At 41.2% G+C, this 26,329-nt stretch overlaps 1 protein-coding gene across 1 annotated transcript in view; it reads right to left on the minus strand.

Moving 5' to 3' along the window:
• Positions 1 to 258: 258 nt before the first annotated feature.
• Positions 259 to 26,329, minus strand: part of Rad18 (RAD18 E3 ubiquitin protein ligase) — a 54,762-nt gene continuing 28,691 nt past the window's right edge. Inside the window, exons 9-13 of the mRNA XM_048356203.1 lie at positions 25,956 to 26,016; positions 22,172 to 22,270; positions 18,192 to 18,366; positions 7,259 to 7,321; positions 259 to 1,131 (exon numbers count right to left, since the gene is read on the minus strand). Of these exons, the coding sequence (XP_048212160.1) occupies positions 1,029 to 1,131; positions 7,259 to 7,321; positions 18,192 to 18,366; positions 22,172 to 22,270; positions 25,956 to 26,016 (501 nt within the window). The 3' untranslated portion in view covers positions 259 to 1,028. The remainder of the gene's footprint in view (positions 1,132 to 7,258; positions 7,322 to 18,191; positions 18,367 to 22,171; positions 22,271 to 25,955; positions 26,017 to 26,329) is intronic.

Consider the following 26,329-nt stretch of genomic DNA (forward strand, 5'->3'; position numbering starts at 1 on the left):
CAGTCCTGGGGCTTGGACTCAGGCCCTGAGCACTGTCCCTGGCTTCTTTTTGCTCAAGGCTAGCACTCTACCTCTGGAGCCACAGCGCCACTTCTGGCTTTTTTCTAGATATGTGGTGCTGGAGAATCAAACCCAGGGCTTCATGTATACGAGGCGAGCACTTTACCACTAGGCCATACTCCCAGCCCTGCTATAACAATTCATTACCATGATTTATAGCTCTACTCAAGTGACTCACAGGATACTGTTACAAGGACATTGTTTTTAAAAGTCTACTCATTTATGAAATCCATTTATTGCATACTTGTTTAACAGCTCGGATTCAAAGTGTTAGTGATACGACTGACCCAAGTGAAAAAGTACTAACAGCAATCATTTTAAGTGCCACTTCGGAAGAATATGCCTAATGTTCCAGTTACTGTGACTTTAAATTACAACACTAATAACTATATGACTTTCAACAATTATATTACTGTGACTTTATATTACAATCCTACTTTCAGTAATATGTAAAACACGGGCTTAACAAACAACTGCACTAAACTTTTGGGCAACAACCATCTAGTCACTGCTCTGCTGGACATGCTGGTTGCCTACATTGGTACTACTCACTCTAAGAGTGCAAGCTACAACACACACAGTCACTCTTAAGTCAACTGCCAGTTAAGGTAAAGAGGATTTGTGAAGCTGGCTTCTCTATAGAAGAAAAGGAAAACCATGTAAGGGCATTCTGAAATTTAGATATCAAGCCAAATATCTTTGCCAAGCAGCGTACCCACCCTGGAAGGCTGGTGAACACTTGATTGCTCATGTTTCCAGGGAGAAATATTTAGATGCAGGGGGCAATTGACCAAGGGAAGTGTTTTGTAATATGTTTCTGCTTCTGGAAAGGCAGGGAAGACGGGGACACTGAATTAATTATTACATTTAGACTTAAACATGTTTCCTTGGGTAATGTGCAACCTATATATGGTAATCAAAAATACCATATGCTATCACTGTATTAAAAAAGCAGCCAAAGGCCCACACTAATTCCTATTACGCTTGTTTCTTGGCTCAATCTCAGCATTTTCTGCTGCTCTTGTGCGGCGATTCTGTCTTGGACTTACTTCTCTGTCTTGAAGATCATTTCTGAAAAAGAAAAGAAATGACATCTTAGAATGCAATAATTACTGTTCTAAAGCAATGTCTAGATTATAAATACTTTCACAGGTGTTATTTCTTTAAAACCCCAACTAGCCTCCTATTCCATTGAAAGACCTGTAGCTAGTATAATCATTACCATTCCCTGTTTGTAAATGATACACGGTGAAAATGCAGAGATCACAGAAAAGTGAAATTTCTTCTGAATCCAAGGCTAGCAGTTTTACACGTCTGCTTAACATCCTAATATGTTAAAAGCTGGGGGAAATAAAGTCTATTTTAGTCTAAGAGAAGAGCACTGGCCCATTGGGCTCAACCAAAGTGCCACTGTCCCTTGAGAAGCAGAAGTATAGTCAGTCTGTTCACGAGAAAGGACAGAGAATAATTTCGTGAGCACCAAGGAAAGACTCACAACTTCTGGAGAAATGTCAAACACTACAATATCCACCTCTGGAGGGCAGAAATTCATCGCAGGCAGAGGATCTCACATAGACACCAAGGAATACTACAACAGGGCGGGGGGGCGAGGGTCGGTGGAAGGAAGAGTGCTAGGAAAACGCCATCCCTGTGACACAGGAGCTTGGGCTTACTAAGACAGGGCTGGAGCAGAGCAACATAAAGTCCTATATAGGGCTGGGCATATGGCCTAGTGGCAAGAGAGCTTGCCTCGTATACATGAGGCCCTGAGTTCAATTCCCAAGCACCACATATACAGAAAATGGCCAGAAGTGGCTCTGTGGCTCAAGTGGCAGAGTGCTAACCTTGAGCAAAAGGAAGCCAAGGACAGTGCTCAGGCCCTGAGTTCAAGGCCCAGGACTGGACAAAAAAAAAAAAAGTCCTATATAAGCCCAACACCAAGTCAGACACCGGAACACAAAGTGACCAGAGAGGAGGAGACCTTTCAGAGATGGCTGAAAGGTAGGCAGGAGGCAAATCAACTCTATATTATACAAGAGGTAAAAAGCAGGTAACTGCTAGAGGAATGTGGACCCCTCGATGCACTGAGATTGTGTGAATCGCTAGAAAATCAGCCAGGCCAAGTCCTGAAATACCCGGTTTAATTCCCCATGTCCATTTCTAGACATAAACACTATTTATCTCAGTCTCATGGGTACTTCACAGTATGATCACCATTCAGTCAAAATGTATGACACAAAAGGAGGAAAAGCCCTAGAGAAAAAGCAGCCAGCAGATACAAGATAACCCATTTGTTGGAACCATTAGACTAGGACTTTCATACAGCTATAATCACTACATAAAAAGGCTCTGGTGGGAAAGCTGGGCACCACCCACAGACAAATGGAGACAGGGAAAAGATGAGTCAAATGGACAAGTCAGGAAAAATTCACCCTATCAAAGACAAACAATTCCTCCAAAGGGTTCATAAGTATAATGTAGAGAGGAGATGAAAGATGTGGTGAACTTAAAAGACGCAGCAATAAAACTCATCCAAACTTAAGAAACAATGAGTGTGCAAAAAGAATCACCGGAAGTGAGAGAGACATGATGGAAAATAAACTTGTTGGCCTTACACACTTGTCACACCCATACAGTAGAGAACACAAAAGTGGACACTAAATTAGTACATATATTTTACAAAAGAGATCTCACATTATTTTATTGCAAGTCTGTAAGGCTACAGTAATCAAGGGTCTGTTATTGATGAAGACTGAAAAAGTAAGATTCCAGAAAAAGACCCACACATACACATTCAATCATTTTTAATACAGGCATCAAGGTTATTAAATGCACATAGGATAGTCTCTTCAATGTGCACTGATAGAGCAAGTAAAGATGCAGAGCAAAAAGAAAGCACATACATTCTTTTAAAATTCTGATACATATCTCTTCAAAATTCCAAACTGCTTATTAAGAATATGACAAGGCAAATAAATGATACAAAAAGGTCAGTGTAAAATCCCCATTAAGTTTTGCATTGTAGGGTGTTCTAAATGCAGCTTTTGATACAACGTTTCAAAGAGCTTCAACAGACTGGAGCCTATAAAGCTTGCTAGGATTTCCAGAGCAGGGAATCTCCACTCTCCCCATGTGGCAGGAGGCCACCAAGGATTAGGAGCACTGTCTGCATGCAATCCACAGCACATTTTAACCTGCCTGGCTTCCCACCCACAAGGACTGTAAATAGGACGAGTCAAGGCCCCTGGAAACAGTTCTGATAGTTTCACTCCTGCTGCTCTTAGGTAGTTTTCCACCCATTATTTTTGCCTCAAGCATCCTAGGGCTCTTGTTAAGTGCATCTTCACTCCATTCTGCTAACCTCAGCTTTTTAATTGGATTATTTAATCAACTTCAGTTTATTGTTATTATAGATCAAGTAGGATCTCTGTGTGCCATTTTGCTTTTGCCTTCTTAGGTATAAAACTTTTGTGGTTTTTTTTAATGCAACATCTGAATTCCCTCATTTCTTATACTACATCTTGAATTTTATACTCTTAATGGTAGCCCTGGGATTGTAATGAGTGCATTAATTTACATCAAAATCTCATTCTCAATTTCTGGAAAAAAAAATCTCATTTTGATTAATGCCAGTAATACCCAAAGATTCTCTTGTGCTGTAAGTGGTTACATAAATCAGAACATATGGTATGACCCAAAACACAGATTTGTAATGACTGCTTTATACCCCTTATCTTTTAAAACAAGAGAAAAAGAGTCATGGACAAAAAGAACATCAAAACTGTCTTTTATCTCTCAAGATGGCATTCAAAACTCTCAAACCGTTTCCAGGTTTCACAGTTCAACTTTAGACTTCCCTACAGGGAGCAATCTCATCTCCAAAGGTAATGGTGTCCATCTGGGAGAGGAAAGGGAGCATTTGTCCTGCCAGACTCTGCTGTCCTTAGTAGTTTGGTCCCTTGTCGTAAAGATGTTAGTAATCAGTCCTGTCCTTTCCTGGATTCTGTGGTGAATGAAAAGTGAGTGGTTTAAGATAATGAACATAGACACAAATGGAAGCTGCCGTTAGTTAATTCATGTGGCCCAAGTACACAGTGTTTTTTTCAGCAAAAGCTGCATTCCTCATGACTGGCTCTCTCAGGGGCTGTTTCTCTTGATGTCTTTATTTCTCCTTCAGTTTTCAGGTCTTTGTTGTTGGTGGTGGTGGTGGTGATGGGGCTTGACCTCAGGGCATGGATGCTGTCCCTGAGCTCCCTTTGCGGCTAGTGCTCTACCACTTTGAGCCACTTCCGGTTTTCTGGTGGTTAATTGGAGATAAGAGCCTCATGGACTTTCCTGCCCAGGATGACTTTGAACTACGATCCTCAGGTCTCAGCTTCCTGAGTAGCTAGGATTACAAGCGTGAGCCACTAGTGCCCGGCTTCTCCTTCAGTTCTGAAGGGCAAATTTGTTAGATACAAAATTCTCGGTTGATGCTTGGTTTAGCAGTTTGAATGTGACCTTCTATTGTCTCTGACCTCCATGGTGTCTACTGAGAAATCACCAATCACTTATAGGTAATAAGTTTGCTTTTCTATGGATTCCTGCAAGATTTTCTCCTTTACTTTTGGCAGTTGGATTATGGTGTGGATATCTGAGCTTATGTTACTTGCAGTTTGTAGAATATGTAATGGGTTTTTTTGGTTGTTGTTTGTTTTTGTTGTTGGTAGTGGAGCTTGAACTCAGGGCCTACCTAGGTGCTGTCCCTAAGCACTTTTTGCTCAAGGCTAGTGCTCTACCACTTTGAACCACAGCTCCACTTCCGGTTTTCTGGTGGTTACGGACTTTTTCTTCTTTGCCTGGGCTGGTTTTAAACTGTGATCCTCAGATCTCAGACTCAGGAGTATCTAGGATTACAGGCCCAAGCCACTGGGGCCTGGCTAGATATGTAATGTTTTTCATTAAATCTGGGAAGCTTTTTGTTTCACTATTTGTATACGTATTCTTTCTGTCCTTTTTCTACAGGTCTCCATTATGCGAATGCTGACATACTTACTACATGGTGCTCCCTGGGCTCTGGAGCTATTTATTACTCTTTATCCGTGTCTTCTGTTTCTCAGAATAGATAATATCAGCTGACCAATCTTCAACTTCATTCTTCCTTCCTCCTACTGAAATCTGCTTTGAGCCTTGGTGAACTTGGTTATTGTGCCTATCAAATCTAAAATGTAATTTAGAAAAAAAAAAAAGAACCAAAGAGACATCTACTGCTTTAGTAGCATTCTGCATTTGATGATTCACTATTTTCCTACTCTCTTTTAGTTCTTTACACAGAGTTGCCTTGAGTTCTTTGGATAGTTTGATATAGGTGATTTAAAAATCCACTTTTCTTCTTGGTCCAGCCATAAAAAGAGGCTCTTTCTAAGGGCCTCCTCCTCCTTTAAATATGTGATTAGTTGTTTTCCTGCTACAAGTACTTTCAATTCCCTAAGGTATGTATGGAGCAAAGGGCCCATCCAGAAAACCAATGCATAATCTTCAGTGAGGGCCAAAGTCTGACAAGCATATTTCATGGAGAAAAGCTGCAGATAAACTGTCAACATTAATAAGCAAAAAAGTATTTAGCAAAATGTTAAGAAACCAAGTCTAATATATTTAAGTCTGACATCACCACCAAATTAAGACTTATTTCAGGAATAATATGTAATTTAACACTGAAAAACAAAAACAGTCCATTACCATACTAACAAAATGAAGGTGGAAAATCCCTTACTCATCTCCGCAGATACATTCAAAGCACTGGCTAAAGCAACTACAGTGGTGACTCAATAAAGAACTTGCCTTCTGTGCTTCAGTTCCAACCCCCGCACTGCAAATACTTAACTTTGATAAAATTCAACACTCACTCCTGTTAAAGACTAGAAACAGCCGGGCACCGATAGTTCACTTGTATAATCAATCCTAGCTTCTCAGGAGACTGCAATCTAAGGATCAGGGCTTGAAGCCGTCCTGGGCAGAAAAGTCCCCATGAGACTCTGATCTCCAATAACCACTCGAAAACTGGAAGTGGATCTGTGGCTCTAAGTGGAAGAACACTAGACTTGAGCAAAGAGCTCAGGGACAGTGCCCAGGCTCTGAGAAAGCACGTGCCACCACTTGGTGCTCACCGACAGTAAATGGTAAAGCAGGAAGAATGCAGGAGTTCGTCTAACCCAATCTTCTCACTTCGTAGAGAACAAAACTTGGGAGAATTCTGTTGACCAGCTGAGGCCTCTTGATTTCTGCTGAGCATAAAACAGCCTCAGTGACTGTGCGTTTCACTATGTGTGCACTTATGTATGTAGTGTAGTTTTAGAGGTAGAATCAGGAAAAGCCTCCCAACAGCTTTGCCTCCCCACAAAATGTGACTGCTCTGTAAATACTGCCGGTTGCTCTGTAAGGATTAAACAGAGCCCTCTGAATAACTTCCCTCTGTGAACTCTGCCATTAAACGCTGCCAGTTGAGGGCAGAACCAGTGGTGGGAAGGGGTTTTGCTGGTTGGTTCCTGCATGCTTACGGCCCAGCCTCTTCCCACACTCACAGAGTTTAACGTAAAGATGAGGTCTAAACCATGCCTGTCGGTTAGCAACACGGGACCCACGGCGGCTTTGGCGGAAGAATGATGGGACTGGCTGAATTTGCTACATCCGCTATTAAGGAAGGGATGTGGGATACAATGGCGGGTACAGAGGCCACCACTGCATAGTGAGAGCTATTGCCTATAGAAGAACAAGAAACAAGAAGGGCCAAGGCGCCTGGAAAGAGAGCAGGAATGAGGTAGAAATAAGAAGGGAATGAGTCTCAGGTAGGAGGAGGGCCAGCCTTTTATTATAAAAGGAGAGAAGACAATAACACACATACAGGTAGATGTCTATGTCTCACATGAAGATTCCCATACAAAGGCTTCTATTTTCTTTATAAAAGCATTCTGATGGTTATGAGCCAGTACTTAAGGCCAAACTACTAAACAATGCATAGAAATAATCTGGGCTTACAGAAACAACTTCTATTAAGTAACCAGAGTTATTAAAATAGCATCCCATCTCTACGAAGAAACACCAAAGCAAGATTATTAATTGCCTAAATCAGAAAGTACAAATATTCTCTTGATTGAAAATCAGCAGCATAAAATTTGCATTTCTCAAAATATATGCTTATTTCTTGAGTATGAGAACTCACTTATATGATGCTTCCCACGCCTCCTCTTCTTCCAGGAGATCTCTTATGATGTCTGAGCTGGAACTGAAAGAATATGTGTGTCAGTAGTGCCGGGGTGTGTGTGTGTGTGTGTGTACGCGTGCATGCGCACACTTTCCACTAACATAAACCTCCGATCTACAAGGACAGAAAACAAACCAGCAGACCAGCAGTCATTCTGTGTGAGTCCAAGGGGGGGGGGGGAGGGCCAAGGAAGGTGACAAAATGGCACAAGGAACCTGATGCGCTCACCACGTTGACTGGGGGGATGGTTTCACAAGCCACATACATGCATGAAAACTCGTCAATATTTAAGGTTTATTATTCACACAATTTTATTAAAGGCATAAAAAACCTTAAGGAATTTTCTATAAATCCCTCAATATAAGGACCTTATCTAAAGCAAATAATTGTGAGAATTTTATATTTCACATGTCAACCAAAGAGCAAATCATTTTAGTCAATCTCCAACACCATGAAAAACAAAGGTTAAAAAAAAAATACAAAACTCTAGCAACAAGATTCACGAGAGATAAGTTCCTAATTGGCTTTTAGTCTCTTGGCAACCAAAGTCAAATAAAATGTAATTAATCCAAACTGTGCCAATAAAGGAAATTGGTTAGAAATACAGCCTGGCTCCAAGGGCTATATCACTGGCAAGGATGCAAAGCAGATTTATGGAAGACCTGTGTTATTTAAAAGGAAAAAAAAAAACATTTTAAGATTTTAAAATCATTTTTAAGCATCTTGTTCTTACCCAAATCAATACAACTTATTTTTAGAAAGGCTATGTGTACACCGGTATCAGAAAACCTCTTCTCGAGACCCGGTGACCCGAACCAACACAGCACTGTGGGGACAACTCGGGCGTTCTCGCTCTCCAGGGAGCAGAGGGCTGAGGTATTCCAACCCCAAGGGAGAACTCACAGGCCTGGAAGTGTTAATGCAATCTTCTCTTTTTTGCAGTACTAGCCACAAAACCCAGGGCCAGGGCCAGGCTAGGAGCATGCTCTACCACTCGAGCTGAGCCCCCATTCTTTCTTTCTTTATTTTTGTTAAGTGCATTTGTGTTTCTATAGGGTTTTGTGGCTAAGCTGGGACCATACTGCTAAAGCTGCTCAACCACCCTCCAGCTCCTTTTCCATTGGTTATTTTCAATATGTACCCCAGCTGACCTGCACGGTGACCCTCCTACTTGTGCTTCCCCGTGTTGCTGGTGATGCCAGCCACGGAGCTACACCTGTAGCTAGGATAACAGGCGCGCATCACCTCATCTAGCCATTGCTTCAGATGGAGTCTCACACACTTTTTTTTTACTCAGGCTGGCCTTGAACTGCCAGCCCACCTCCCAAGTAGAGTAGTTGCAATAAGCCTGAGCCACCACGCCTGGATTCACTGGTGTTTTAGGGGACGGGCATCGTGTCCCTGCTTGGGCGCACACCTTGGCTAGGAGCCTGCCTACTTTAGGCTTCACCCCACTGCTCAGACCACAGACCCCCACGACTGCATCCATCTTCCCTCAGTAAGGAAGAGTCTCTTAGACTTCTTCTGCCTGAGCTGGCCTGGAACGGCTATCCTCCCAAGTAGCTTGGGATGAAAGGTGTGCACTACTGTAGGAGCCTATAGGCTGAGACGGCGGGGGGGGGGGGGGGCAGATATCTTGAACTTACCTTCCCAGGCTGGCCTTGAACTACAATCATCTCAAACCCAGCTTCCCAGGGTGAAGACTTACAAGGTGTGAAGCAAAGACACTAAGATTTTTACTTTCTTCTTCTCCTCATTGTCTTCAAGTAGTGAAAGGGGTTTCAATGTATCCGTTTGGGAGTATAAGTGTTTTGTTTTTGGAACTGGGTCTCACTACTGGACTTTGTTTCTGAAGTAGATAGGATTACAGATATATGCCATATCTCACTCAGCTTTCAATCGTATTCTACAGGTTATTCTTATAATGACAGAAGTTTAAAACCTATGAAGATTTGTAGTGACAAATCATTCTCAACCAGTTCTAACAAACCATTCTGAAATAATACTTGCCCAAAACGCCTAACAGGAAAGGGCAAAAGTGGTCATACCAACTTTTATGCAAGGGACCTCCCCCCCCCCCAGTTCCCTGGATCTCAAGGGGCTACATGCAGGGCTTACTGATCAGTATTCCTATGTGTAATGGCCTATGTGGGGGGGCAGACAGTCACACCCCAAGTGCACTGCCTCTCTAGACACCCACTATAGTGGCTCTCAGGCATTTCAGAACAAAGAATCCGTGCATAGTAGTAGTTTTTAATATTTGCGACTCGAGAAAATAAACAGTGATTTTTTTTAAAGCAGTAATAAATTGATCACGATAAATGATTATGTGTTCAGTAGGGGGCTGGAAGCGATGCTCAGGTGGTAGAGCACCAGAGTGATTGAAAACATCAGATACCAAGTTCAAGTTCTGGTCTCAGACAAAAGGAAAAAAAAAAATCAGTAATACTTAGTTTATATGTCTTCATTGTACCTGTAACAAGCACTTTCCCCCCCCCCCCACAAACACTAACACATGTGCTTTATTTTGCTTTGTCTACACATGTGCTGCAATCACCCCTTCAGGCCCAGGGCAGGAACCATTGATCCAGACCACCACAGCACCGAAGCCTCTGCTCTCTCACTTTTTGTCAATGCGAGTGGAAGGACGGCCAACACGCTCATGCGTCATCAATCGCTTTCACGTGAAGCAACATCCTAACAGCGCTCCTCGTTAAATAACCAGCTACATGTGGCCTCCTTAGGAGAGAAGTGGGAATGCATGGTAATGAAAGTCAGGGAAGCACTAACTCTATGGCTGTCCTAAGAAACAGACTGAACTCGGGGCCTGGTGCTTCCTAGACAGGTACTCTCCACTGCTCGAGCCAGGCACCTACTCATTTTGCTTTCAGGTTGTTGTTCAGATGGGATCTTGTGCTAACTGGGCCCGGGCTAGCTAACTACCAACCTCCCATGTTTCTGAAGAGTAGGTGGGACCCACAGGCATGTGACCTCAGGCCTGCACCTCCACACCCCTTGGGAGCAGTGTTATTACTGATGAGAAGCAATGTTATTACTCCTGAGCTAGGCTGATGAGAGCGTGGATCCTGTCACAAAACCAGAGAAAGGGTGAAGTCAGCTCTTGCTAGCACCTAATATGCACACTTTAAAAAAACAAACAAACAAAAAACAGGAAGGTTATAAACCTGGCTGTTATTCCAGCTAAGTAAGCAAGACAGTCATGCCTGTCATCTAAAGGCTCATCACTTTGCTCAAGAGCTTTCAAATCACCAGTACAAATCAGTGACTTGTTAAAGGAAAATATTTGCTGTACATTAGTAGCATAAGCCTAAGAGGTTTTTACTATGCTGCCTCAATGGAAACAGATGGTAGAGAAGATTCGTGAAAACACCAGGAGTTGGGCTGGGAATACGGCCTAGTGGCAAGAGTGCTTGCCTCGTATACATGAAGCCCTGGGTTCGATTCCCCAGCACCACATATATAGAAAACGACCAGAAGTGGTGCTGTGGCTCAAGTGGCAGAGTGCTAGCCTTGAGCAAAAGGAAGCCAGGGACAGTGCTCAGGCCCCGAGTCCAAGGCCCAGGACTGGCAAAAAAAACACACACAAAAAAAAAAAACCCACTAGGAGTTGCTTGTACTCCCCTCTTGCTCCATGTCTTTAATGCCACTGCCCAGCCTGGCTGGCAGTGCCCCAAAGACCTTCTTCCTTCTACTGCACTTCAGGCACTACCAGAAAAATCATTAAGCCACCTAGACTGACACAAAGATGGGAAGTTCAAGTTTTACCTACTATGGAGTATCAAGATGACCTACTATGCTTGCTGTTTCAATTCTACTCACCACTGAGGTACTAAGAGTTGATATATACAATGCTCTGCTTCACCAGACAGAACTGTTCACCTGCCCCCCACCCCTTTTTGAGTGTCACTCCTGGGGATTGAACTCAGGGCCTAGGCTCTGTCTCTGAGTTTCTTTGCTCAAGGCTAGTGCTCTACCACTTGAGCCACAGCTCCACTTCCAACTTTTTTGGTAGTTAATTGGAGGTAAGAGTCTCAATGTACTTTCTTGCCCTGACTGGCTTTGAATGTTGGTCATCAGATCTCAGCCTCTTGAGTAGCTAGGATTACAGATGTGAGCCACTGTGCCTGGCTTGTTCACTCCTTTTAAAGTAAGGTACTCAGCTATATTCCACTCAACAGCCACATTCCTGAAGTTAAATAGGACTTTATAAAGAATACCGGGTCTAACAGTCAATGTTTCTAAAATTATCACTCACAGATCTCTTCCTTTGGAGCAATCTTTGAAGTGTTAGTCATTTTAATACGTCCTGAAGATCAAAAACTCCCTTAAAATACTTTCAAGACTTGTTTTTTTAAAAAAAGATAATTACTCATTCTAGTATACCCAAAGTAGGAGCATTCACAATCCTAGGCAGCTACAACTTTTAAATCCAAAACAATGAACTACTTCAGAATAAACTTCACCTTCTCTGTTACTGGGGCTTAGAACATTTTAAGAAGCTCTATAAATGTGAGTTCTGACACAGAAAAGACAACGCTCCCTGGGGAGGGAGGGGCATTCAGGTCAGGCTCTCGGACACCATCAGGCCAGGCTAGAGAGGATCTTTCCTTTTTGTGCTGGTACTGAGGCTAGAACTCAGGACCTCGCACTCTCTCTCAGCTGTGTCGCTCAAGGCTAGCTAGCACTCTATCACTGGAGTTTTGCCTCCACCTCTGCTTTTTTGCAGGTTAACAGGAGATAAGAATGTTTCCTTCGTGTCTGCCCAGGCTGGTTCTGAAGTGAGATTCTGAGATCTCAGCTGCCTTGGTAGCTAGGATAACAGGCATGAGTATCCAGCTAGAGTGGATCATTTTACATGTGACAAAGTTCCACTCACCCCTTCCCCCCTAAAAAACAACAACAACAACAACAACAACAAAAACCACCCAGAATGCTGAAAAGATGTCAAACACTTTTGGAGGCTGTGAATATTATGCTGACAGGGGGGGAAAAAAATCCTCATATGCTAACTCGGAATAATACACACACACACCTTATAAGGACATCTTTTAAATGAAGCGATACAAGACATCTTACGTAAGATGTCCAACCCAGAGCGTGGCACACAGTAAGTGTTCAACAAATGCCAACTCAATTTTCACAAAACAGATTGGACTTTGAATTACCCAAATAATTGCCTCAGCATTATGTTTCAATTTGCCTCAGGAAAGCTGATCACTGTGTGCACCACTTTAATCTTTGATTTCCACTGTTTCTATGACACCAGGGTGCAAGATCATCGGGACTTGTTATTTATCCAGCACAGGAGGCACGCGAGGTACCACTGCGGGCTAGGAAAAATGCAAGCATCTGCTATAAAATTCTGTGGATTAAAGATTACTTACAAGTAGAATTTTTCTACTACCTAGTAGTTATCTCCTCCTCATCCCCCTCCATCTCTTCTCTTAATGTAACATTAGTTTGGGTGTGACTGAGTACATACAACATAAAATTATAAAAAACTAACAGGACAGATCACTGAGTATGGATGGAGAGGGTACAAAATCTACCAAGACAATGATACTTAAATAAAAGCTGCCCACTACCATGAATCCTTCCTCAAACCCCTATTCTTGCTAATCTGTTCTGTAGGAGGTCTAAAAGCTCCATATCTTTTAGTTGCAATACTAAACATTTTAGGTTTAAAAAGACTAAACCCCTCAATGAGAACAATAACAAAAACAATGATCATGTTCTGAGCATCTACCTTTACCAACTACTGTGTTAATTACTTTATACACATTAACTTTAATTCATAGACCCTGGGCTTTCTCCCAATTTGACAGATGGACAAAGGCTCAGAAAAATTAAAGTTTAAAAAAAAAAACACGCAACAAAACAGGAATAGGAATGCAAAACTCGTCCTTCACACCATACTGATCCAACTAGTGGTAGCTCTTTCACTCAAGGCTAGCGCTCTACCACTTTGAGCCACAGTGCCACTTCCAGTTTTCTGGTGCTTAATTGGAGATAAAGAGCCTTGCCTGGGCTGGCTTTGAACCGTGATCCTCAGACCTCAGCCTCCTAAGTAGCACGGATTACAGGTGTCAGCCTTTGGCGCCCAGCTAAATTTGACACTTTTAATATTTCTTCTGTTCATTCAATTACACTTCAGCAAACATAAAGCTTTATTTCAAGGCTTCAGCCCTCAAAGCCCAGGGCACCCGGAAGCCCAGGGCACCGGGCTCCAGCATACCTGTGGCTCCCAGCAATATCAAAACGCTATTGTTTCCTACCAGTGCAGAGGAGAAAGGTTAGACACACTCAATTAAAGAGAGACGTGCTCTTTCTGGGAAGTGACTTCAAATTCCCATAAAAGTATGTACAGGAATGCTTAGGATGGTTTTGAAACAGAAATAAAGAGACATTATTTCCTAGTAATGGAGCTCTCCTCGCTCTCAGGAAAAATTCAAGTGTGAAGCAGAATTAAATACATGTATTTACAGCTAACTTACAAACTGACCTAAGAAACAAAAGAAGATGCCAATTCTGAGAGTCAATGCAATTGTTTTGAATTACCAAAATATTCAGAGCTTCGACTAGATCTTCATCAAGCTCTTGAGCTAAATGAGGAGAGCAAAAACCATGATGTTTCATTTTGTTTGTTTTCTCAGCTATCAATGGCATAAATAACTGATGCAAAATAAAAATCAAACACTTAAAGGAATCACAATAGCTTGTAAAAACAACACAAGCTACCTTCTCCAAGATGAACTTCTGTTGTCACTTAAGCTTTAATTTGATTACAAGCACCTGTGAGATAGAGATGGAGGGCTGGCTATGAAACTAGTGCTGAAAGCAGGTGCCTTAGGCATGGAAAGGCCAACACCCACAGGATACAGTTCCTCATCCTGAGAACACACGTCCAACTGTACAAATTCCGGATGCCTACAACCACCCAAGTTCAGATCATAAAATTCCCATCTTACAGTCTGTGCAAGGAGCACAAGAATTTCAAAACTCACTTGCATGACTAGATTTTAGCCTCTTGGACTCAGTTCATACATGAAATGAAGTGTTAAGACCAAAGGATTAAAGTGTATTAGAAGAATCATCTCTCCAAAGTTGTTATTTCTCGAAACTTTTAATGATCTGATGTTTGACATTTTTTAATATGTGTACTATCACCTATATCCCAGTAACAAATAGGTTATAAATGGCTCTCGGAAAATGTACTCAGAGCAAGAACCACTTACTAAAATCACAGGTTAATGATATCTTAAAGGCTGCTATAATTGTCTATTGCAGAATCAACGAAAAAGAAAAAAACAATTCTCTACAAGAGAAACCCATCATCCTGTTACACTTGAATTCTTCTGAGACACAAGAACAATGAGCTCCACTTACATGGTAAAATCAATAGGAGTGAGCAAAATCAGCAATTTTCTAGGTACTCATGTTCCAGAAAGTACCTGGTTGGGAGCACAGAGAGGAGAGAAAACGTGCAAATGAATACTCGAGAGATTTCTGAGATGACATTTCGGAGAGTGAGAATGGAGTGCTTTCTGTTCACCACAATGCCAGGACAAGAATGGAAACAGCTGATCACAGGCCATCAGAGGTCTCATGGTTGCTCTAATTCAGTACCAAAGGAAGCAACGATCCCACTCCTGATGCAACTCATGGGGGAAACCTGGAGATCTCTAACATCTGGTCCTCTGATTTAAAATCACAAGTGGGAGGTTGGAAGTGTGGCTCGGATAGTAGAGCACCAGCTAATGAGTGAAAAGTATCAGAGAGTAAGTTCAACCTCCCAGTCTCAGAGGAAAAAAATAAAATGACCAGTGAGATGAAATGGGATGGGGCCTGACTTGCACAGCTTCTAAGGTGACTAGAACCAACGAAGTCTTGGCTAACCAATTTAAAGCACAAAATTCCAACCACATCTATTGTAAATTATTTTTATTCCATCCCATTTTATTCACCAAAACAAGAACAAAATGATTCTGATTTTGATTTTCTTTTTTCTTAGAGAAACTTTTAGCTGGCTCCCCACATCTGGGGGTCTGGGAATATTGATCCAAAATAATTATTGATTGTCCAACCTTTAGAAGGAACTGGCAGTTCCTTCAGAGTCCAGTCCTCTCAAAGCACTCCTCATTTCTTTTTTTCTTATTTATTATGAACAGAATTCTAAACCAGTCAAAATCTTATCTTCGTTTTATGAAGCTAAAAATACACAAGCACGTAGAGTGGGAATTCCTATCACAGAATTTACAACACAGAACATCGACAGATTATAAAGAAATGCACTTTCAAAAGGTTAGCTTTCGCCAAGCAAGGTGGTACATAACTGTTATCCCAGGGAAGCAAAGGTAGGAGAACTGTAGTCCAGAGCCTACCGGGTAAAGCATGAAACCCTGTCTCAAAAGCAAACCAAAGACAAGGACTGGCAGTGTGGCACAAATAGTACCAAGTTTAATCCCCAGTACCACCATTAAAAAGTCTGTTGTTTTTTTCTTTTGGCGGTCTGATTGCAATGTCTGCCTTTTGTCGATATGTCGCTAACTGTGTCTACAGTTCTCCTTGTGTTTCCTTGATTCCCACTGCCCCAGATTGCTGATTTTCTCCATCCCTCACCTCACTGCTGTGCTCACCAAGCTTCTCATCCACCTGGATGCCCATCTTGCTCTGAGAAGCCTTTCTGACACACCTCTCCCAGCATCCGACATCTCCTCTGTCAAGCCAACGCACTCTTCCTTTCCTCTGAGAGACTATAAGAACCTTAGGGCAGAATGTCCTCCCCACAGCTACCAAGAGGGCAAGAACTGTGCTAAGCCTGGGCTATCATCATTAAAACACAAATCAAAACTAAATGCCCAGGAACTCAAAGGGGTTGAGGAGAGGAACACTTGTAGTGAGCTAGCAAGGGAAGGTACACACACACACACATACACACACACACAAACACACACACCTGGTGGGAAACACCCAGGCATAGAGAAGGATCCAGATACCCTGCAACCATACCCACCAGTTACACCCTCTCTCCTGCAAAGCAGGGCAGGGACCCTTTTTCTTTCCCAAACTACTTCCAATCAAAATCAAATTCCCCTAGTAAAATCGTAGCATATCGGAGGTACGACATCTTTGTTTACCTTCTCTAAGTTTCCCTTCCGTTGTATTCAAGATTAGGTGGAAAGGGCGGCGAGGCAGTACACTCAAGTGGCTTGGTTGAGATCTCCTGCGGCCCTAATATTGTACAATCCTGTCATTTCCAAAAGGCGTAGTGATTGGCACATAAGCTGTGCATTCCTTTAGTTCTTGGCCACTGTGGGTCCTAAATTCTAATTATGAATTATAATTCTAGCATTATATTTATTACTTATATGTTGAAGTGTAATGGTTGCATGAAAAATTTCATTTTTCTTTTTATAACATCCATTTAATCACTGTAAAACCCTAGATTTTCTAAAGTACTTCTAAAATTACACGTTATGTGTGTTTATTGTAAAAGATAGAAAAACCGGAGGAATAAATGTCTACAATTTTATTAGTCAAAGATAACTTAGTGGGGCTGAGGATATGGCCTAGTGGCAAGAGCGCTTGCCTCGTATACATGAAGCCCTCGGTTCGATTCCCCAGCACCACACATACAGAAAATGGCCAGAAGTGGCACTGCGGCTCAAGTGGCAGAGTGCTAGCCTTGAGCAAAAAGAAGCCAGGGACAGTGCTCAGGCCCTGAGTCCAAGGTCCAGGACTGGCAAAAAAAAAAAAAAAAAAAAAAAAAAGATAACTTAGTGCTAAAAATTTACAAACACATGCTTCTAAAGACAGATGTATGGTAGACAGACCGATGGGCTTTTGAAAACAGGAAACCATACTATTTTTCCATATAAAAATACTTTCTGAAAGAGGGGAGTCACGCTGTTATAGGCTTAATGCGCATGGAAACATCCCATGAGGATTGTTTTTCTTTCATACAGTCTTGCTGTCACACAGAATGTACACCTGCCTATTATGATCATGAATAGAAGTTGGTTTTCTTTGTGCTAGAATGGTATTCAAGCTTGCATAAAATGGTAGATGAACAACTAAGAATAACTTTGTGTTCAGATTCAATAGATATGTTCAATCCAAATAACTGAAGTGCTTTTTATTGCCAACTTGGTTTTTATCCAGTATGGGCTTCTTCTAGAATTGAAATCGTTACTATTATGTTGATCTTCTCTTACCAGCTTGGACACAGATGATAAATGGTAATTTTGGATTTTTATATAGCTTCTTGTCAGATGATTTCTGGGAGTTCAAGAGGCCTGTCCAAATTTCTGTAAATTAACTTATTGTTCTCATTCATCAAGATGAGAATGCTTTTGTTTGCCAAGCCTTGGCAAGCCGAGGACACTGCATTTTTATTTAGGACTAAGTGAGAAGAGAAGATGTTACTGATTACAACCCTAGAGGAAGCTTGACCCCCACGCTGGGATGAACTGCAGCCCTGCTCTGGCTTGGAAGACTGTAGGCCATTATTTTGTAAAAAGAAGAAAAAAAAATTGTGCACTTTAGGTGTAGGAAAAAAGTTAAAAAGAGGAACTATCTTTTGGCCTAACTAGAGAAATAATATAGATTCTGTTATAGCAGTACACAATTTCTTGATTTTGATCATTGTATGGCTATATCAATGGATAATAATTTCATTGCCTGTCGTGTTTTCTTTTCTGACTGTAGAAAAATGACCTACCCAAAGGCTTTAATGTGGAAAATAAAGTCACTCCCGGCTCCCAGCTTGCTGCTGCCGTGGAAATTACAAGCCAGGCATGAAGCACCAGCACTATCTCTATCTACATGGGAAACAGACATGTGAGATCATCAGGTTCTGCGTGTTCCTTACCTATTACAGGAATCTGACTCTGATGAGAAAAGAGTCGCTCCTTGAATATCAGTGCACCCAGAAGAATCGTCTGCTCCCTCGGCTTCAGATCTCCCTGGGGAGCCTGGTTTCGACTGAAGACAATGGTTTGTTACCAAGGTGGTATCTGAGAAATTCATTGCAACATCTTCCTGTCCTAAAAAGGAGGGGGGAGGGGAACAAAAGATGAAAACTGGAAAGACTGAAGAGAAATCTGAAAGTCAACAACTCCCATCACACTTAATATTCGTAGTAATAGTAAAAAAAAAAAAAAAAGAAGTATATGCCACAGATAAGAAAACTCTGACAGCCAGAGCACAAGAACCAACATGACAGTGCTGCTATCGAGTTCTATAATGCGCTTTACTCTTTCCCAGGGTTATGTTAAAATAACATTTCCTTTAGAACCACAAATGAGGGAACAGAAGACATAGCTCAAGCCATAGAATGCTTGCCTAGAATGAATGAGACTCTGGGTTTAATCCCCAGTACTTGGGAAGGAAAAAAAATTAAGCAAAAGAACCAATGGAAAACCTAGTTAATTCTCATGGGTCTTCTATTTATACATTATTGAGGACTACTTGCATACTTTCACGATCAGAGAACACTGATAAGTCTAACAAAAAATTCAAGATCCGCTAGCAAGAGAACTACAATATTTGCCACTAATATATGATAGTGAATCTAGATAAACTTTCCTGAACCTGTGAAATAAGATATATTTACTATGGAGAAGGGAAACTAATCAGACGTGTCAGTATTTCTATTCATTTTTGTCATATTCTGTTTTTTGAAGTATCTTTTTAGAAATTTAAGATATATTTTCCAGAAATAATTAAGCTTTTGAGTGATATGCATCACAAGAATGTTAGCTAATGTTGCCTGATGATCATTCAACCACCATTACTGAAACAAAGCTGTATCTTCTAGGGTCCATCAGGAAAAGGAAGGAAAGGACCAACCCGAGGGTTGTCAGAAAGTCTAGGATCCCCTCTTATAAGCACATGAACAAGGAGCACCTTGAAGGGAACTAGTCACATGGGGGACTCAATGTACCTGGGTGATCGTATCACTCAACTGGCCAGGAAAACACAGTCGAGCAGACAAACCATGGAACAGGAACAGGAATTTTATTTTTGTATAACATCTAATTTTTTTCTTCTCTCCCAGGTACAGTAGCTTCTAGAAGATAAATTTGAGGTCACTTAAAGCCAGTGACCAGCCCAAGTCTAGCCTTCGATCTCAGAAGGCAGGTCTTCAAAGGAGATGGCGCACACCCTGTGATCCCAGCCACCTGTGAGGCACAGTAGGAGGAGTCTACTCTTGTTAGGGCAAAAGCACAAGACCCTACCTACCTGCTTAACAAACTAAAGGGAAGAGGACTGACTGAGTGTATCACGCAAGTGGTAAAGGGCTGGTCTAGTAGACTCAAGGCCCTAAAAGCATCCCCAGTACCATTAAAAAAAAAAGTTGCATGAATGTATGATGCTATACAAAGCCATCCTTTCAGTCTGGCAATGTCTCCAGCATCCCCATTCACATCCCCATTCATTCACAGCAATCACCTCTGAAGCCCAGCGAAAGTAGTGCTTAAATGTGTATGTATGCATGATATCTAACCCCTCCGCAAAAACAACTAAAAAGAAAAAAGTTCTGAGTGGAGGTGGGGCAAGATGGTGAACTGAAAACATCTGACAGATCTGTACTGTAACAGATCTGTTCTGTAAACGAGAAGAACCCAGTAACCCAATATCCCACAGAAGACTCAGGAAGGGAAGAAAGGAAGTCAGTAGGAAGGAAGGACAAGAAGTCCATAGAGACCCAGAAACACACAGAGAAGCAATCAGCTGCTCAGTTAAATATCCACAAGAAGCTTAGAACACTCCCTGCAAAGGACATGAATCCAAAAGTCAGCAGGTAAAAGCACAGAGCTTGGCAGCTCAGAAAAGTCCAGCACAGCCCACAGCTGGGCCGCACCTGTCAGCCTAGCAGACTTGGGACTCCCTGCAGAGTCAAACCATAGAGGCCGCAGCCGCTGCCTAAGCCTCCGCCTTCAAAAACCCTTCGCACAGCTGGCACACTCAGCCTCAGAGAAGTCTATCCCTAAACAAAAATGTAGGATCACGTGAGAACAACTAGAAATTCATAATTGCTGTGCAAAAATTCTGTTGCTTTTGTTCCTGTGTTGGTTCAGCCATTTTGAATGTTGTGTTTGTTTAGCTCTATGATTTCTCTTATCTGTAAATCAGGAAAAGGCCATTTACCTTTTAATTACATCACTCTTGGCATCTGATTCCCTCCTCCATGCCTTTTTAACCAAAACCATCATATCTGAACCCAATTACCTCTTCAATCTAAGGTTCTGAATGAAGCTCATCTCCTCTGCATAGCCCTCTCCCTGTTTATACCCTCCCTACACATACAAGTAACTCATACTCAGTCTTACTTCTTCCCCCACCCCTTAGTGGAGACTTCCCTCAGTACCTACATGCTTACCTGGAAACTAGACCACTAAAACATCATCTGTTCTTTCATTTGTTTTGTTTTGCATTTTCTGCTTCTGTTCACCTTATTACTTTGTTTTCCTATTCATCTTTTTCCTGGGTTTTCTTCTTCTTTCTTTTTCTTTCTTTCTACCTCCTTGATCATTAGTAGTACTTGTTTCATACCTATCCATTTCTCCTAACCTCGCCTCTACTGCACTCTTAACCCAATACAATTTTAATTTTTCTTCTCTCTGACTTACCTCACTCCACCTTACCATTTACATCTCCTATAAAGCTTAACTCCCGCCCCTTCCCACCCTATAGAACAAAATACCTAGCATTATTCCAACAGGCCTACCCTCTTGATCTCTATTCCCACCATGACTGAGGAAGGTCTTCTTAGAACAAAGATACACCTTGGATCCTAAATTCATCTAGAAAGATCATAACAGAAGTAGTAACTTCTCTTCTTTAAAATTTAACACAAGCACGCTGTGGCTTCCATCTACAATAATGCTGAGAGGGGGTAAAGCCTCACACTTGTCTGGAGCACTGAGATACACTATGAGTCAACAAAGACCCACCTCTCAATACATCCGATACAACTCAACCATTGCCCTATCATAAGGAAGCTGCAAAAAAAAAAACCCTAGTAACTGGGAGTATTCAGCCCCTGCAAACACTGAAAACAGATGTATAAATACCAGATCCTGAAATTCATCAATAAACAAGACAACATGTTGCTCTTAAAAAAACAGTAACACTACAGCAAAGGATTTGAGTGTAAGGAGGAAGTAAGCCCAAACAATGAGCCCAATAAACAATAACAGGAACTATTAACAAAATGAAAGAACAGATGTTCAAAAGCCTACATGAATTCCAAGAGAAGTTGGACAAACAAGAAGAGAAACAAACAGTTAAATGAAAGAAGACATTATAATGGATTGTTTTGTTCACTGGCCTTGGCAACAGAAACCTAATATTAATCTCAAATTTTAAAAATGAATCAGAATTAATAACATGCTATAAGCTGTGGGACATTGAACTGCATTAGCTTTAGACTGCATTCCCCTAAAGTAAGAGTTCTGTAACAAAACTTAATTCATTTTCTTTGTAGGTATCTTAGTAGTTACAGCAATAAATCCCATACCTAAAAAATATCCTCAAGGTTAAACTACTGAGGAAGTGAGGATTTTTTCATTAACTGCAAGGAAGTTAAGACTTTAGAGATTGTTTCTTCAGGACATTTTTTAAAAATCACTTTCCCCAGAGTAATAAACTTAGTTTATACTCAACAACTGCTACTTGAAGTATGCCTAAAAATACTTTTATCCCATTTCAAATACCTGGTAACCCCAGAGTACATTCACTTGGTCTTACTCTCTTTTTATATCAAAAGTAAATAGTGAACTTCATTTTTTTTGTTTTGAATAATCTCTCACCATGTGCACAGACTGGAACCTTCCTAGGATTTACCTTTTCCCATCACTTTGTTTTCTGATGTCCAATTCCTTTTCTTGTATCCTTTCTTGGCCTGATCCACCAGAAGCTGAAATTCATTCTGATGTTTTTTACCTGAAATTAAAATGATCTCATCAATGCAAACCATCCCTGAGTGAGTACCCAGAGGCGTATGTAGCTAGCCAGCACACCTCAGCTAGCAGCGTCACCTCAGGAAAGAAACATGGCTGAAGGCAAAGCTGCCAAGCAGAAGAGAAAAGGCTAAACAGAGGGACCAAATATAGACAGGGCAACAAGCTATCTGTCACTAGGCTGCTACTTTAGGTTTCTTCCCAAACAACCAGGAGAGATTCTTGATGGAGCATGAACCATGCTTGCTTGCTTGCTTTTCTTTCGCTTCCCCCTCAACACCCCCCCCCCATTTCCGGGGACTTGAATTCAGGGGCTGGGGGGGGGGGGGAGCTTCTTTAGCTCCAGGCTAGCTCCCCACCACTTGAGCTACAGCTCTACTTCCAGCTTTTTGGTGGTTAATTAGAACTAAGATTCCTGGACAGGAAGGACTTTCCTGCCAGGGCTGGCTTCAAACTAAGATCCTTAGATCTCAACCTCACAAGTAGCTAGGATTACAGGCATGAGCCACAAGGACTGGAAATTCTCCATTTTTTTTCCCCTAGGCTACCAGGAAATAGATTTGTGAATAAGGAATTTGCTAAAGTAATCATATTAATAGTTAAGAGGGTTTAGTGCCTTTATCCTGCAAAGTAATAAAATTCCAAATTAAGAAGAGATTTTCCTTTTCTGGTTTAAATCTAATTGCCCCACTGCCACCAGGCTGGAAAACAAAGCTAAATGGCAGCTACTGCTTTGGTTTTGGCACAAGAAATCCAATATCTTCAAAGAGTGAATAATGTCACAGATTATGACTAATAAGATTGTTCCCACACATCTTTTCACCTCGTTTTAGGAGATTTGCCACGTGGCAAGGAGTACTCTAGAATGTAAATATCTCTGTTCTGCTGGTTATGAGTCCTGAATTTACCTCATAAAAGTTCTCAGGAGCTCAAGTGGCTGTGAGAGCTGATGGCTAGGTCCACATTCAACAAACTCAAATTTGCCGAGATGTTCCAAAACCTTTGTTTCATATGTGAGAAGTGATTCGATTTCATTACCAAGTGTGATTCTACTGCACATAGATGGATTCAATACACTTAGATGCCAGTTCGACACCCAGGCCAGCACCCACTGCTGCCCTTTCAAGTGAGTGTGTAAGATCATTCCACTTTGGTTTACTATTGGCTAACTTGCTAATAAATCTAACTATCTCTGTTCATGTGGTCATTTTGTATTTGAACATCTCTTGATGGACAATCTGGTCAAATTTTTACCCATTAAAAAAAAAAGAGCCAGGCACTAGTGGTTCACAGCTATAATCCTAGTTACTGAGAGCTGGATAGCGCGGTTTGAAACCAGTCAGAGCATAAAAGCCCTCCCAAGACTCTTATCTCCAGTTAATCACTCAAAAATCAGAAATAGAGCTGTGGTTCAAAGTGGTAGAGTGCTAGCCTTGAGCAAAAGAGCTCAGGGACACCGCCCAAGCCCTGAGTGCAAGTCCTACACCCCACACACACATACAAAAATCACCAGTATATACCTTATCATTCTCTTAAGATTTCTTTATATAGCATACATAAAAGTACTTTATCAACTCTGATATTTTTTTCCCAGTTCATGGCCTGGTTCTTCATTTTCTTAAGTGTCTTTTCAGATGCCATTCCTTTTCACAATACCTAATTGATTCTCATTACTTGTCAATAATAAACATGCTGTCTATAATGCAAAAGTTTTGTTTCTTCCAATATGCAGATCAGCATATTGTTTTTTTTCTCTTTTTTGCCATACTACACTGTTGAGGACCTATAGTACAATGTTGAATGAAATTGACAAGAAGGAACATTTGTACCCTGTTCCTAGTCAAGAAAAGGCAGTCTTACCACTGTATGTTAGTTGTAGGCGTTGTACAAGTACCCTTTATCAAACTGAAGAAATTCTAGCTTTCTGAGAGTTTTTGTCATTAGTGGGTATTCACTTTGTCAACTATTTACTTGGTTTCTACTTAAAGGATTGCATAATGTTTCTGTCCCCAAACTTGATTTTATTTTGTCCAGAGTACAGCAAGCCATGGAATCTACTGAATCATTTCAAGGCTTGTTTTCATAATTATTAGGACAGAGTACCAGTAAAATGAAAAAAGCAGACATAAACTGCAGGGGAGGGGGGGGATGTAAACATGTAGCTGAGAAAAAGAAAAAGACTGTCATCCAAAACATACAAAGAATTCTTAAAATTTAGCAATAAGAAAATGAACAAACCACTTTTAAAGACCCAGACAGCTCACCAACAAAGATACACAGGTGGAAAACAGGGTACCACAAGACACTTGAGGAAGAAGCTACAAGTTAAAACAAGGCATCACCACATAGCTACAGGAATAGTGGGAGTCAGTGCACAGGGATGGCTACTGGTGAGGGTGCAGAGCATCAGAACTGACATCCACTGCTGTTGACAGGGCAAAATGGCACATGTCCGGTGGAAGACAATTCAACAGTTTCTGCCCACTCTGCTTTTATATATCTGGAAAAGACCATACCCTGGCCTAAGAAACTTCACTTCTTTTCACCTCTTCTGATTCCATCACCTTCTTGAAGCAACCTTTCCTGCTCATCAAAGCTAAGTCAGCAGCTCCTTCACGTACTTCTTCAGAGCACTTATCACTGACTAATCACTATACATTTTACCCAATGGAATATACATTTCATGTGAGCAGACTTAATCCTTTATGTTGTATACTAGTTTGCTTGCTGTTTCTTGTCCCTTCTAATGTACTTTCTACTCAAAAGATATCATTAGCCAGGTACCACGGGCTCATGACTGTAAGTTTTTCTAAATAATGGCACAATTGTTAAGACAACACTATTTTAGTTATCTAAATTACTTTTACATTTTCTGGCTTCCTTATTTTTGACAACTTAGTGATCATCTGACATTTTCTCTCCAGAGAAAAAAGTAACTCGAGCTTCCCAAGTTGCCTAGAGGACGCTTAGAGCATACTTAACTTTCTAGCAACAGGAAAAGCGATTTGCTCTGTCGACAGCCTCGGCCTACTCCAGGCTCATGTTCCTACGTTAGCATGCACATTTCCATATGTCTAGTCCCAGTGTGCTTCATCCTCCCTCTCAAAACACGCCTACTCCTGACTGAAAAACCTCTGTGAGCACAACCAAAACCTACTGGATACTCAACCAACATCTATTAGCAACTATTTGCCAGATCTTTCATTTTACATTAAAAACAAATGGCCAATACACAAAGATTAGCAGGTATAGCAGGATGCTTCCCTGTGAAAGCCCTTTTTAAGGAAAAGGTTGGGAACAAACTCTTTGTCACAAATTTGCAAGCTATCTGGGTATAGAAATTCCTTACAGAAGTTTGTAACCAAGGGCAGGAAGGAGTCAGGAATGTTTCCGTCTTAATGCAATCCTCATCTCAGAGATGCTGTAGAGAACTAATTAATCTTTGCAAAGCACATAGCAGTAAGCTCAAAGCAGAATGTCAGGCACAAACCAAAAGGTAGATGCGCACAATACAAAAAGAAGTCTGAGTTAACACTCAACTCAAATACTATCTCTAAGGTAATATTAACATGTGTTTGTATCAAATGTCAGTACAATATATTCTTAAAAATGAGGGTACCAAATGGCAACCCAAATTCTTTGCTAAGAAAAGAAAACGTACAACTTACGGTATTTACTGTGAATTTCATCTATTTCCCTTTCTGTTTGGTCCTTTGTAAAAACCATCATCTAAAAAATAATAACCAAGAAAACGTTTTAAAACTCTATCTGAAATATTGAAAGTGAAATAGTATAAACTCTGAAATATTAAAAGTGGATACTTAAATGGAAAATATAATCTCTCATCTCTACTTTATAGATCTAGGAAGGGTAACTGCTTTTGATTATCATGAACAATACACATCTTATTTACTGATTTTTTTCATCAATAAAAGTTGTAACACTGGCTGGGAGGTGGTGGCTCACGCCTATAATCCTAGCTACTTAGGAGGCTGAGCTCTGAGGAGCACAGTTCAAAGCCAAGGAAAGTCCGTGAGACTCT

The sequence above is a fragment of the Perognathus longimembris genome, chromosome 10, assembly GCF_023159225.1.
Source record: "Perognathus longimembris pacificus isolate PPM17 chromosome 10, ASM2315922v1, whole genome shotgun sequence".
In the NCBI taxonomy this organism is placed as follows: domain Eukaryota; kingdom Metazoa; phylum Chordata; class Mammalia; order Rodentia; family Heteromyidae; genus Perognathus; species Perognathus longimembris.